This window comes from Megalops cyprinoides, chromosome 15 (genome assembly GCF_013368585.1).
Source record: "Megalops cyprinoides isolate fMegCyp1 chromosome 15, fMegCyp1.pri, whole genome shotgun sequence".
Taxonomy (NCBI): Eukaryota; Metazoa; Chordata; class Actinopteri; order Elopiformes; family Megalopidae; genus Megalops; species Megalops cyprinoides.
This window is the reverse complement of record NC_050597.1, coordinates 18,297,077-18,312,500: the sequence shown is the minus strand read 5'-3', so window position 1 is coordinate 18,312,500 and position 15,424 is coordinate 18,297,077. Positions and strand designations below refer to the sequence as shown.

Sequence of the window (15,424 nt, the reverse complement as noted above, 5' to 3'; positions counted from 1 at the left end):
AATATTACTGAATATTACTACAGTCAATATTATCTGAATTTTTTGTGGGAGGGGAACTGCTATTTTATAGCAACAATGTCAGTTAAAAATACCATTATTAAACTGAGAAATTCATTCACTAAACTGAGAAATCACATTAATATTTAGAAGAGGACACAAATGATAAAGAAAATCGAGATAAAGAGAGAGAGCCTGGTAACTGAACAGATACACAGACAGGCAAGGGAGTCAAAGGCCTAGTCAAAGGCATTACAGTACTGTGTACTGCTCATGTGGTGAAACTGGAAGACATGTCACCTCTTTGGAAGGCACCCAAGGTTAAAGAGAACCCCGGGAAAGTGTTTGGTCAGAATTCCTAAGTACTTATAAATCAGTCCTTTACAAGCCCCTAACTTGGGGTGTGTGTTTGGTGTATTCTCTTGGGGAAAAAAGTTCATTTTGAATGTGAATTATTAAATGGTGAACTACTGGTAGTTTTTTTTTTTTTCCGCAGACCCACCATATGTGCTTTTTAAACTGAAGTGGAGCAGCAATGCAGGAAGGCTTGCTGAATGCACTGTTACATAACTATGTGAAACGCCACACACAGCTCCCTTGGGCTGCACGGACCGGAGAAAAACTGTTATTGTTTGCCAGCCAAAGCAGGAGACTGCATTAGTCAAAAATAGACTGACATCATACAAACAGGCACTATTGGAAGACACAAAGAGGCCCTTATATCTATCGGTTTCTGCTACATTTCATCGCACTAAATAAAAAAAAGACACCATTATCAGCGTCGATTTCCAAGCGTTTTGAGACCGAAGCGCGATTTTAAAAAATAAAGTCGTAAGCACTCCACTGGTCCAATAAATTACGTGGCCACAGTTGTGCTCTACTAGATAGAGTAATGAGAAGAGGTAGTGTTAAAACCATTCTCTTAAAGCAGAGCCCAAGGTGGCGTCAGTTGCAAGTGACAGGGTTGCTTTAGAGGGAAATAAACGAAGCGCTCCAGACTGCTGCTGTGCTGCTCTCAGTAACACTGTAGAACTGGAGCAGAATGTGTTCAAACGACCCCACTCAAATCTTGCTTTGATTCTCAGTGGAGATGCTCAGCTTCAAAAGAATCATAAAACAGATTTAACAAAAAAATTTGCAACAAATCACTGCAACAAAAAAAATGACAAGCAAAAGGGTTTTATAAGACATAACAAGAAAAATATATACATATACAAAATATACATACACAAAAATATAAAAATGCTCTGCTCAAATCAATCTGTAAACCTAAAACTTCAAATAAAAAACAAGAGCAAATAAGAGGACAATGACATATTCTACATGAAAAATACAAATATAAAAATATAAATGTATGCAAAAATGTCTCTGATTATATTTAAAAACAGGCAAACAAAGAACGCCTGCAGGGGAAAGTAATGTGTCATTTGGGGAAACTAATCAGGTTGTTACAAAGGTACTAGAAAAACAAGACAAGATCATTTTAAATGAGGAAACAGAGCTGTTTGGTGTCTTGACGCAGCTATATTAATCAGCTAAAATAGTTTCTCAATGGTATTTGACAGACAAGTCTATGAATGTGGTTGTGTGTGCTATCAGATCTGGTTTGTTCACAGGTTGTCACAGACAATCTGCTAGCGCTCACTTTAGCCAATATTCATAGCACAATCTGGCATCTAGACTCAATTTAACAGAGAAGATTTCATTAAGAACAGAGTTCTTTCTCGCCAGCCAAACAAAGCCTATGGCAAAAGGTGGTGTTTTTTTTTCAGTTGCTGAGAACACTGACCAGCGCTGGCCAGTGGCATGCTGTCCACTTATCTGAGGAAAAATAGAATAAAAGGTCTTCACACCACAGAAATGGGAGGATGAGAAGAAGAGAGAGAGAGAGAGAGAGAGAGAGAGAGAGTGAGAGAGAGAGAGAGAGAGAGAGACCGAAGAATAGAAGGAGAGAGAGAGAGAGACAGAGGAATAGAAAGAGAGAGAGAGATGAAACTGAAGGCACCCCCCCGTGGGTCCCGGGAAAAGCATATAAGCAGAGGGACGGGGGACGGGGGACAGCACCCGGAGCGCCCCGGCCCTGCTGGCAGCGTGGCAGGTGCCGCCGAGGCGAGGACGGGGGCTGGGGACGGCGGGCGACGGCGGTGCCAGGCACTGCGCTCACTGTATCACACCACCGCCACAGCTGCCACCCCGTGCCCTCTGCCCCGCCCCGCCCCGCCCCGGCAGCGAGGGAGCGACGGCTTAAACACGCCGTTATTAATGGAGCCCCCAACAGAGGCGTGTAATTGTTCTTAATTTGCGCATGTTTTGATTACAGGCCGACGATCTGATCAAAGTGACACCGCTTGTGTTTTCTGCCATCCCAGCAGAGCTCTCTCCTTTTTTTTTTCCACATCTTCATTTACATCTCTGGCAAACAGAGGAGGAGGGAGGGGAAAAAAATCCCACAGAGGAGTTAAATAAGAGCACTTGTCCAGTGGGAATAGCGTCCCTCTGTGCCACCGCTCCAATAATGAAGCTTTATGGTGATGCCGGTCGCAGAGAGCGCTGCATCTTCACTCTGCCAGGCTGCAGAACTGCGCAGACCACAGGGACACGGCAGGGGAGGGGCGCTGGCAGATGGGGGGGTGTCACTGATGGTAGAGTGTGTGTGTGTGTGTGTGTGAGTCTGCGGGGTCAACATTGCTGTTGTCAAGAGTCCCGGAGAACAGAGGGCTAATCAGTGCTGCCCCGCTGGTTAAATGGATAGATCCCAAAATTAATTAGCTTGACTAATGTACTGTACATGTAATTACACCACAATGTTTTTGATTTATAGGGGGACAAAAGAACAAACACTAATCAAAGTCAGTAAAAAAAAACGAAGGTGTTTAACAGTGGTAAAAAAAAGGAAGCAAAAACACACATTCGCATCTATGCTAGCTGGCAGCCTCTTATCCTCACTGTCACACACACTCTTCCCGGTGGCGTGCCGTAAAGCACCTCAAACCATGAAAAATGAAATATTTATCACCCCCGCCTGTCATTAAGGAGCGTTTCATAGGATTCATTCCGGGCGACGCTTGTAACCAGTCACACATTTAATTTCATGGTGCTGAGGAGGGGAGAAGCCCGGAGACAAAAGGAAGAAGATTGATGCTCCGCGCCTCGCCTGGATTACCGTTGTCAGACGGGCGCGCTGGTGGCGCCGGGCCGCTGTTTGTTCCGCCGGGGCTAAAACAAGGCCTGGGGAAGGCCGGCGCGGGACACCCGTGGCTTTAAAGCAGGCGTGGTGACGGGGGGGGGGGGGTGGACCGGCTGGGAGAGAATCGGGGGGGGGAGTGTGTGCGCTAACAGAGCATAATGAAATCTCCCGAACAGCAATGATAAACTCCAATTAAAACAGGCACGCGCCGTGTCACGGGTACAGTCGATCACGCCAGTAATTAACCTCCACGCTGGCCTCTATCAATCCTTAAATTGGACCGCTCTGCACGAAGCACACTTTTTTCCTCCCCCCCCCACAAATTAAATTTACATTCTATTAAGTTTAATTACGAGGGATTTTTAAATATACTGGAATTCCAGGCGCGGAGCCCCGCTGCTGTCAGGAGGCCTGATTCACGGTGACGGTCGCGCGGGGTCCAGAATTTTCCCATCATGCAGCTCCTCATCCCCAGAGTGGACAGTGCACCGAACAGCAATCCCCCTCCACTCTCACCAAACACGATTTCACATTCTGAAAGTTCCTGTCAAACGCTCTTCACTCCAGCAGCACAGTAAAGTAGCGTTAGTGGGCTGGGTTAAGGAATCTGAGGGTGGTGGCTTTGCAATGTAGGTAGACAAATGCTGGTGCACCTTCAGTCAAGATGCTATCTTGATCGCACTGGTAGCTGTCAGATATACTAATTTAGTGGTACTGCAAGAAATGAAGTGATTCATTCATGTCTAGATCACACAGGAAGCCAAAAGGAAAGCTGAATGCAGGTAAGTATTAACTGAGATATACAGGTTAGGTTCCTTGCTGAGGGGTACATTGGCAGCAGCACTCGTTGGAATGGAACCTGCAACGCTTCAGCTGCCAGCCCAGCTCTGTGATCACTGCACCACACTGCCACCTACATGGCCATTCTCTGTGGCAGCTCGCTCCATGCATACCCAGGGGACATGAGCGACACCATTAGTGTCCACGTGGGTGGGGCCATTGTCCCGCTCTGAAAAGGCCTCTGAATGAGGGTCAATTGAAGCCAATTCTCTCTGTCTGCCACCACTAACGGGTGGGCCCTGCTCTGGGGGGGGGGGACTCACAGCCTTTGGTTACTGACCCCTCTGTGGAAGCATGCCAGGAATCCAGCACCTGTGTCCCGCCCCCAGACAATGCCTCCCCGCGGCCCACAGTGACGGCTCTACCCTCTGCTGCGGCGGTCACATGATTGGAGACGAAGCCTCGCGGGCGTCCAGGGGGACGCTGCCACACCTCGCCAGGGGAAAAGAGGGGGCTTCCTCCTTTTACGGAGCGGCGCTCCTGCTTAAACGCTCCTCTGTCTCAATCCGCCCGCTTCGCCCGCTTTCTCAGAGAAGCGGCGCAGATTTACGAGGCGGACGATGAGGCAGCGAGTGAGGCCCGTGTGTCTCCCGAATCAATCTCCAGTTAAGTACGCACAATCAATACGCCGCGGCGGGCCCCGCAGCTGAGGACTGGAGAATACACACTAATTGTGCTGCTGACATTAATTGTCATTAAACTGCTGAAATATTTCCTTACTGTCAGTGAGACCGCTACAAAGCCAACCCTCCATTTGTTTACTCATTACATCATAGCACCTCTAAACATTCATTTCCATAGACACTACAAATGAGCTCTAACAAATATGGCACATGGGCCAGGACTTTGGGTGATGTACGCATCCTACAGGCCCTTAATATGCCTTCCTATGGGAGCGAAGCCTCACTTTTACAATTATATTGTCATATGACTGCAGCAATGTGACAATGACAATGGGGGCAGCAGTGTTGCATAGCGGTAAGGAGCAGGACTCATAACAAAAAGGTTGCCGGTTCGACTCCTCGGTGGGGCACTGCTGCTTGCGCCTTGGTCAAGGCACTTAACTCACAATTGCCTCAGTAAACATCCAGCTCTATGAATGGATAACATGCAAAAATTGTACTGTAAGTTGCTCTGGACAAGAGCGTCTGCTAAATGCCAATAACGTGTCATGTAATGATAAAGACATTTAAAATCAGCATTTGTGTTTTAGTCACATTTGTGTTGTAGTGAAGGTAAGGCTTGTGAGAAGCCTTAATAATGAAGACTACCATAAGCACACAGGAGAGTGTGGACAGAGTGGTGCTACTCTAATCCTAAGAGCGGGGGCCAGGGAGGGTGGTTATGGCCCACAGCCTGAACTTCCTGAAGCCCCCGTCCAAATTAAGCCCCCCTGAGGTGCGGCCCCTCCCCTCCGGCCCCGAAAATCAATCGGAACATCTGGCAGAACAACTGCAGGGGAAAAGGGTGACGCTGCTTTCAGGAGCAGCACAGTGACGGGGAGAGGGAGAGGCGCACACCAGGGCGGGCGGTGAGGTAAGCCTTACACATTTATGGAAAAGGGGTCGCGACCCCTCTACATTCAAAGAGCACTTTCTCAGTGCCACAGACACTGATAGGGTCTGCCGGTGTTTACCTACCTCTGAGGGAGGAGAGACTGGGAGGCTTAGGAGCTGCTCTCCAGCAAGAGCAACTTGAGCGACTTGAGTCCAACTGACTTTTCAGAACGATCTCTGCTTGAGATTTAAGAATCTGCCCCTCTGCTTTGGCCTCCCTCCATCTCCTCTAAAACCCTCCACCTCACCTTCTCCCTGGGCATCAGAACCAATTTCCTCTCATTTCAGAATTAGTCACAGACATGCCAGCTCTGTCCCTCCTTCAAAACCACCAAAAATATCACCTCAGGGAAGTGGACGCTGGAACCATCCACAAGATCAAAAGCAGCCTGCCGTTCGGTGATGGTCATTTCCACTGCAGGTCCTGTAGTTATTTTTTTATCAGATCAATGAAGTTAAAAGGCGTCTTTCAAAAGGTGAGTGGGTGTGTGTGTGTTTGGGTGCTCTAGGACTGAAAGTGGCCACTACTGACATCATGAGAAGACAGTGCACCTTGTGGCAGCACACAATAGCTGCACTTAAGTGTCCCGTCACCCCCTCCCAGATAGCTGAAGAACAGAAAGTGAAGTGGGTCCTCCATGGAGTGATGAGGGATGAAGAAGCCCACCTCCAGCTGCAGCACTGACTGCAGGAGCCTCCTCTCTCTTATCAGGCCCTTTCTCTTTCCCAGTTTTATAGCTCATTATCCAGCGACCAGCTATCTCACGCGGAACTGCGAGAGACAACACAGCCTTTCTTCCAGGGGTTCATTAGCAAGCCGTGAGGAGACACCGCGCTCTCCATTCTCTGCTGGAGAGGGGGGGGGGGTTGGGCACCCAGAACATAACAATGCAGCTGAAGGGCTACAGGCAGGAGGGTAAACACAGCTGGGCCACTCCTGGAGAGCAGGAGAATGAGCCATAAATCTAAAGGGGTCGCGTCTCCACCTCCGTGCCACAGTGGAGCGGGACAGAACGCCTGCACAGAGGCCGGGGGTCTGCACTTCACCCTCCCGGAGGGACAGGCGCTCACCTGTCACAGGTCGCCTGGCCACACACCTGACAGAACCTGGCTGAGGGCCGGGAGACAGGCAGAGGTTCCCTTATCCTCAGGACTGGGTCATGGGTCACGGGCCCTGTGCTCCTAAGTCACTCCTGTGCCACAGGAGTTCAGCATGTGAGTTTGACCTGAATTCGGCCCGTTTCACATGTGATGTGCACCAAATCAGAGAGACGGCCGTTACATTACATTACATTCATTTAGCAGATGCTCTTATCCAGATCGACTTCAGGCACAGAACATAAGTGTATCCATTCAAGTTGAATGAGTGACAGTGTCAGACCAGGTTAACAACACATCCAGACCAGTGAGAGTGAGCACAACACTATTCAAGCCCTACCACAAGTTACCTTGTGCAAACCGACTAGACAAGGGAAGCCATGTACATAACGGACAGGCCCCCCTCTGAGCTGACTACGCAATGGGTCAGAGGGACAGACAGACAGAATGACAGAGAGCTGGACAGCATGGAAATCCCAGCAGCAGAGACAGGGCGTTTGGAAACATGGACATCCTGAAGTCGAAAGGACTGCTGGGAGATCCTGAGGCTGCAGTGGGCCTCCAAGGAGAGGCTGGGAAGAGCATTGGAGATCCCAGGAGTGATTAGAGAATTGGGAGTGCAGACTACAGGGTATATGAGGTCTGGGTTACAGGAAAACCCAAGAAGTGGAACTACATAAAACACTCAAATATCACAGTCCAGCAACAAATTCAACATAAGCTCCAATTCAATTGGAGGTTTGAGAATTATAAAGTACAAATTAATCTGATCGTTCATGAGCATCAAGTTGTGTTTTGTCCAGAGAAGATGTTCAAACACTTATCCAAATGAAATGACTTACCTCGACAACTTGCCTTGAATCCAACCTGAAGTTGAAGTCTCCAAAGACAAAATATGGCACCTTTTCATACCGCTGGTCTGTAATCCTGCAAAGGACAAAAAGAGTAATTATAGAACGAGCTTGGCAAATTCAGGTGGAACTGATTATAACATAAACATTACAACATGCATCATAATAAATCCATCGCAGTGTGGGATACCTTGACATTTACTTGTCAGTACCATTTGCCATTTTAGATTCTTTGGCAGTTCTCTGAAGTGCACAGCGCCACCTGGTGGTAGCCACCACAGATATATTAAAAGAAGTATTAATAAACCACAGTTTAACAAACATGCATAGAGCGAATGCTTCAAATCAGACACACCATCGCTCCTCACAACCACAAGCATACAGGTGCGTTTATTTCCTTTAGCTGGAAAGGACCTGCAATAACGGCAACGATAAGATGAACCGAATCACGGTACCGACGTTAATCAGCGGTTGTGTCGCAGTCGAGGTCGTGCCGCAGTGTAGAGTAACACTGAGGGGTAAAGATTCATGAAGTCCGGGATTTCAGTGCCATGGAGCACTTCCAAGGGAGGACCACCTCAAGGCAACAGCAGCATCTCAGCACATTTAAAACGCGACTAAGCCCGGCATAATTAACTCCTTTACCTAATCATTCACTTAAAAGGGCTCCTTTTAAAGCACAGAGATAAGAAATTAAAGAGAGAAGGTTCCTCTTGTGTAATTAATGATTCAGAATGCTTGCCTATCTAATCAGAGGGATAAATCTGAGAGACTCTACCCTGATAACAATATATTTATGACACCATAAAAGAGTCTCTGCTGTTGGTCTCTTCCTGGCCCTCTGTCGTAAAGCAAAGCAGGTAGTCCTACGGAGGGGAGAGGAGGTGGCGGTGTCGCGGTTTCGCTCTCTCTGTCACGCTGCAGGACCGGGCAAACACACGAGGGCGGGCGCCCGTTTACAGGGCCCACATTTACGAGGCGGCGCCGCTCGTCAAAAATGCTCCCTGACGGGTTTGTGTGCGTTTTTAGTGTTCCGGCGACGAAGGCTGTCCGACCCCTCTCACGTGGCCCGCCTGCAACCTGACAGCGCCTCCGCTCGAACCGCCAGCATTTCCGCTCCGGTTTTTAATTTGAACAGCAGTGGGCGATTGTTATGTTAACACAATTCGGCCTTTGCAGCTCTGGGCCTTGTAAACTGAAGGGTTGATGGCAATTAAACGCTGAAGATCTCAGCCTTACACCTGTTAGCCAGAGTCACTGGCTAACAGGCCCTGTAAAGAGGCGACGGGAGCGCGCATTCGCCCCTTCCCCTGGTGAGAGAGTGACTGAAACCGAGTGATGCCCACACCTCCTCTCCCCTCACGACGGAGGGCCAGGAAGAGACCAACAGCAGAGTGTCTTTTATGGTGTCATAAATATATTGTTATCAGGGTAGAGTCTCTCAGATTTATCCCTCTGATTAGATAGGCAAGCATTCTGAATCATTAATTACACAAGAGGAACCTTCTCATTGTGAGAAGCCACTGTCAATCTTAAGACGGTGAGTCACAATTCAAGCCTCCCTTTTCTTGTGTACTATTTGATGAGTCAGACATGGAAAATATCTCTCTGCAGAGGTGAAAGAGCAAATACCAGCCTCCATTACATCTCTGTTTATAAGGCATTGTGTTTTTTTTGGTCTGGTTGGCTGATGCCTTTATCCACGGTGACCTGCACAGCATTTTTACATTTGATTAATTTTTGTATCAGAATATTTACCGGAATAATTCAAATCAACACAAGGGTGCAACAGCGGTGTCCCACCTGGGATTCGAACACGGAACAGAGTGTGTATGAGCCCCATTTCCTAGCAACCACACCTCACTGCTGCCCGTGCCTACACCTGCTGCCGAACCAAAAAAAGGCACTAAAAATACATGGCCGTTCACAGGCTTGTTCATTACCCTTGCAGTGTGACTGCGGCCATGTTCTTCCTCCGGCGATAAACGGCGTGACACAACGCGTAATGCTTGTTTCTCTGCTTCCCCACAGAGCAGCACTGGTCAGATAAACAGGCCCCCTCTGACACGGTTCATGAAGCTATGAGAGGAGCCCTGCCGAGCCACCCTCGGCCGCTCTAACACGCCGCACACTGGCGTGCCTCTCAGGGCCCCTCTGTGGTCCCACGCGGAGGCCAAACCTGCCCCTTTATCCCGCTAATAGCCATGTCTAATACCGTAGCCTCCTCCGTTTTGTCCTCAGTCAAGGTATCAGCTGCAGGTCAGAAGGTAACGTTCTGTTTACACGATTATTTCCTAAAGCACTTGTGGTGACCCAGCGGTGTGAGAGTTGACTTTGCTGGCCTTTGTGCGGGCTGAAGAATCGGCACATTAGCCACAGGGAGCTGGGTCTGAATGGCCTGAGGTGGGGGGTCCGGGGGGGGGGCCCCTGTGGGCCGCCCAGCGGGGACTCTTATTAGCCGCGTCATCACAGTTCATTCAGGCAAACTGTAACAGTGTCACCGACATTCCCACACAAAGACAAAGTTCTTTCCACAGTCTATAAACATGCTTCCCCCCCGGCCAATTCACGGTGTGGGGATGGCCCTGAAAGGAGCTCTTCACAGCCCCGCTCGGCTCTGAGGGGGGGGGCTATCCGTCAGGCCTTCCTGGGAGCACACAAAGACGGGGTCAGCCGCTGTATATAACACAGCCCCCTGCTCTGCTCCCAGGCCCCCTACAGAAAGGCCACAAAGACCTGGGAGAGCATTCCTCTCACACTCTCACTTCCACACACACGCACACACACACACGGACACACACAGAGACACACACGCACACTTGCTTATTCTCTCTCTCTCACAAACACACACACACACACACACACACAGTCACACAATCCCTCTCTCACACACAAATACATGCTTGCTTGCTCCTCCACTCACCCTCTTTCTCTCCATATCACAGACACACACAGAATCACTTCCAAATACAAATAAACACAAACACTCCACTTATAAACACACTTGCTCTCTCTCCCACTCTCTCATATGCGCGCGCCCACACACACACACACACACACACACACACACACACACACACACACACACACACACACACACACACACACTGTCCCTCCCTCCGCCGGTTTCTTCCCGTGTCTGATCTAGAAACACTTGTGCTTGTTATTGACAGATGACCACAAACAAACTGGAGGGCATAATCTGGCTCTCATTTATGAATCACTGAGTGTGTGAGGACTGTTTGTGTCCAGAGAAAACTATCTGCAATGAACACGGGAGTCAAACACGCTGAGCAAGCAAAGCGACAACTGTGTGATTGTGTAGATTTGCCAATCCATGTAAAAGATTTCAAAGAATGCTAAAATTGTAAAGAATTTGATCTCTGACTGGCCAAGGAATGGTCTCGGGGAGGCCCCTGATTTGACCTTTCACCTTCAGAGGTGGACGACAGGGGCATGAGCCCATTCTACTTTTTAAAACAGAGATGTCCGGCCTGGAGGTCGACAAGAGGTTAGTGAATCAGCCACCAACCTGAGCACAACACCCAGGAGGTGACCTCGGACATTCATTCATTCAGACCGTCATCATCATCATCATTCTTAAAGGGGCTGACCAAATGATCTGGTCATGATCCCTTGTCAAAAATTAAGATCCAACACGTTTTGTGGCATGCATCAGGAAACTTATATGCACGACTGAGCATTCCAAACCGAGTCCAGTGAGCCGAGATCCTGACTCTCCTCTGGTCAGTGATGCATCCTGTACTGGATAATAGTCAGGTTTCCTTTGAATGAACAGACAACTCCAAAACCCTGTAAAGAAAACTAATGATCTCTAATCAACAAGATGCTAAAAAAATCACTTTAAAAAAAACACAAAACTATGAGCCTAGTCTATAGCCTAGAACTATGTTCATTTTGTGCACAGTGACTCCAGATATTATGCTAAAAGTGAGACAGCTATCCAGCAGAGAGCTCTTTTCTGATAGGGTGTTGTGTTCCTGCTGTCCCTGCAGTGGAAAAGCTCAGACTCTGAAAACCACACACCAGAGCTCTGCAGAGCGCAGAGGAGTAGACTGACCCAAATCTGTTCTTCTTTAGCTCTGTAGAATGCTTGCTCCATGCGCTGGCTTTTTCACCAGCCACAGTCACAACTACAGAATTTGAAAATGTATAAACTGAGTCAAAATGGCAGCAATAAAAAAAGGTTTTCACTCCACAGGTTGACACAGCCCTGCCCCCTTTCTGCAGCTCCGTCATGACTCGCACTCCCCGCGCTACTTACAGGCCATGGATTTGCAGGCTCGTTCACTGACAGCCTGTGTAAAAGGAGAAGATGCTGAAAGCTTCGAGAGAAAAGCCTGCCGTGTCCACGCTCTCCACGCGAGGAGGTGTGTGTTCACTCCCTGCTACACAGTCCACTGTCCTGCTCATTTTTTTTTAATTTCCCTTGTAAACTAATAACCGTGCTGCTTCAACATTTATAGACATTTCTGTTCTGGGGGGGAGGTACCGCAGAGGGTCTGCAGCTCACTCTGAATTCAGCACAAACTGTTTACTTATATATGATTTATAACAACATAAATGTATTGTGCTGATGAACAAGGTGAATCTACTGAATTCCTTTCCATTCTTCCAATATTAAGTTCTCAAATTTACCAGCCAAAAATAAATCAACATGAAATGACAGTGTCTTGGCCACTCCCAGCTAACTCACTGGTGAATGGATGCCACCTATGAAAGTGCAGAGAGGCTTGTGTGAAGGCTGACCACACAGTGACAGCCCCCCCCCCCCCGCCCCACCATCCCTCAGGGGGCCCCCCAAGGTGAGGAGGCAGTTCACAGAGTCACTGCCGGGGGACACTAATACCCCTATTCACCACTGACCCGGGGGACGATCCCTATCACAGCCTCCGACAGGCCGCACACACACCACCCACAGCACCCACTCCTACCCAGCATGCATTTCAGCAGAAAAATGCAGGTTAGGGAAAACAAACAAACAAACAAACAGAAAAAGCAGGGGCGTCCTTCACTTAAAAACAATTAAATGAAACGGCACCGCGCTGGTTCTCAACGGTCCGTTCTGTGTGTAATTAGCGACGTGACAATAAGCTCTCAAAGCCACATCCTTTTACACGAACCCACACACACACACACACACACACACGCTAATAGATTCATCCGGCTTTATGGAGGATCTCCTCGCAATTATTCGCTGCTCCCTCCAGCTGAACATGTCTATTGCCTGGAAACTGAGTCCCCTTTCTCTGCTCTTTCAGCTGCCTGTTCTGGGAAAAGCCGAAAGGGAAACATTTAGATTGGAGGGGTCTTTGAGACACGCTGACAGTTGACTGATGACCGTCCATAAAATGACAAAGAATTGTTGTGTGGTGGCCAGTGGGGCCCATTGCGGCCCCCTGGGAAACTAATTGCTCTGAATTGTTAATGGCAACATTATTTTTCTGCCAATCATTGCTTTTCAATGCCCGAAAATGAGCATGAAACAAGCCTTTTGACTGAACATAAAAGTTAAATGTCCCAATGTTGATCAAATTAACTTCAGCTATGTGACAATGGACTATATTTGTGAGAAAATAATGGAGGGGGACAAAGGCTGTCTTTATGTCCAGATTTCACAGTTGTAATGTAAAACTGTTCCTGCTCAACCAGGGACAGTCATTCTCAAAAGGGAGGAAGAAAAAATATTGAAACAAAAATACACAAAAGAAGTTCCTCTCCAATGAAACGAAACATTTATTTGTTGATTTTATTATTTTCTTTTACTCTGCGGCCTCTTTGCCATGTTGTACAATTTGAGGAAGTCGCAGAGCTTGGCAAACAGAGGTAGAGGCCGCTGAATTAGTACATCACATCCTGGGCCCGTTTACAGTTTCAGACCCTGGCGTAACTAAGCAAATTAGAGGCTTTTATACTAAATAAAGCCGAGCTTGTTTTTTAAGGGGAGATTTTAAGGCCTTTTTGGAAGATAAATCTACTAACCAAGACAACCTGATTCAACTCAATCCATTCAAAAGCATAGTTAGCCAAACAGGAGCTGCAATACCAACTTTTAAATGTACAACTGCAAAGAAAAAAAAAACTTAATTTAAATCATGAGCTCCATGAATACTAAGTAAGAATAAAAAAAAAATTAGCGACATTAAGAAAGGGGAACAAGCAAAAAAAAAAAAAAAAAGAGAATGACTAACATGATTCAAGCTCCCATTTAAGAGTGAAAGACAAGAAGAGGAGGAGCGAAAAGCGGAAGAGAAATATAAAAATAAGCACGGCGCATTCCAGGCAGGACCTTCCGGAGCTCACTGAAAAGCCACACAAACAGAAAAGAGGAAAGAAAGGGGAAAAAGGGAGTGTTTTTTGATGTGATTCAATGGGAGTTTAGCTGGCTAAACGGTGTTCCTTCTCAGCATTGTTCCCGGGGCCTTGAAGTGCTTTGGAGATAAACAGCGTTTAGCAGTTAAAAGAGCAGGAGGAAAAGCCTCATCAGATAGCTCAATGGGCTGTAAGCTGCATTATTGGCTCTGGGCAGATAAGAGGGATCCGGGGCTCGCGGAGGAGTCCCCCTCTGCCTGTCTGACCCTCTGCTGCAGCGAACGGCAGCTAGAGCACTGCTGGAGGTAGCAAGCAACACCCCCCCCCAGGGAGAGATTAGAGCTCCAGAGAGAGAGAGCAGGAGGGGGAGGTATTTTTACACTATAGATATTCTCACTTTCCCCTCTTCCTGCCTGCTCTCTGGACAGAGTCAGCGGACAGACAATGGGTAAAGATGGTTCCCAACCGGCCGCTGAATGGGGACACTGTTGGTGGCATCGCTTCATTCAAAGCCAGCCTGGGAGCATTGTCCCCGCAGATTGGCGGATGAGAATGGAGTTCGCTGGTGGCTGCCAAAAGGTTAGCGCTCCCCGTGAAAGCAGCCCTCCATTATTCACTGGTCCTACAGAAGCGGGCCCTTTGTGTGCCGCACCCCCACCCCCCCTCCCCAGGCTTGCTGTTTTCAACGCCCGCGCTCCGGATCTGCGCCCAGGTGCACCCCCAAAGCGAGCGATTCAGGCGCGATGTGCGCCCCGCGTCCGGACCCGCTGGCCATGCCGGACCCCCCCACCACACACACACACACACACACACCCCCAGCCTCAAAAAACCCTGTACCATTGTCACCTTCTAATGGCATACGCAAGAGCTAAGAGCACAGCTACCTCCTCAGCTCGAGAGTGGAAGCGAAGAGGGTCGCCCCTCAGCGGCTCGTTTTTAACAGACTCTTACTGCATTATTAGCACTTACACTTCTGATTGAGGAGTATTTACGAGGGGACCTTCAAAATAAATCAATTTCCACACCATGACAAAAGCGGAAAAGGAACAGTCAAAGTCCTAAATGTAAGCAACAGGAAAGGCCTTTCCGAACTTCATTATGTACATAAATCTTTTTACATTATGGCTTTATAAAAAAAGTAAAAGGTGGCATAGTCCTAAAACACCTCCACTTCCCTTTCCATTAAATTTGCTCCATTCTCATATCAAATGAAAAATGAAGAATGTGAAAAGGAAGAAAAATGTTCTTTGATATATAAAAAGCTCATATTTTACAAGTGTCAAAACATCATTAATTATGCCATTTGTGTGTACAGTTATTCAAAGTGATCTGGCAGAGTTGGTAAAAGTTACTGTGCATCCAGAATTCAAACTCAACAGGAGTTCAAATGATGTCTCCTCGAATGAAAGTGCCACAACATGCAACTTAGTGTGAGGTGGCAGGCATGTCACACTGTCATATCTACACTGTCAGAGGATGACTGGGAAGTAACTGACTCATGGACTGTTCCATTTTATGCCTGGGGGTGACCAGGTAGGGGCCGTTCCATTCTCGGTGTGGGA

General features: G+C 47.9%; 1 protein-coding gene across 2 annotated transcripts in view; it reads right to left on the bottom strand.

The window, feature by feature from the left end:
* LOC118789758 (inositol polyphosphate-5-phosphatase A) overlaps positions 1–15,424 on the bottom strand; it is a 126,086-nt gene that overhangs the window by 28,969 nt on the left and 81,693 nt on the right. For both annotated transcript variants that reach the window (XM_036546351.1, XM_036546350.1), the window contains exon 9: positions 7,521–7,605. In XM_036546351.1, the coding sequence (XP_036402244.1) occupies positions 7,521–7,605 (85 nt within the window). The remainder of the gene's footprint in view (positions 1–7,520; positions 7,606–15,424) is intronic.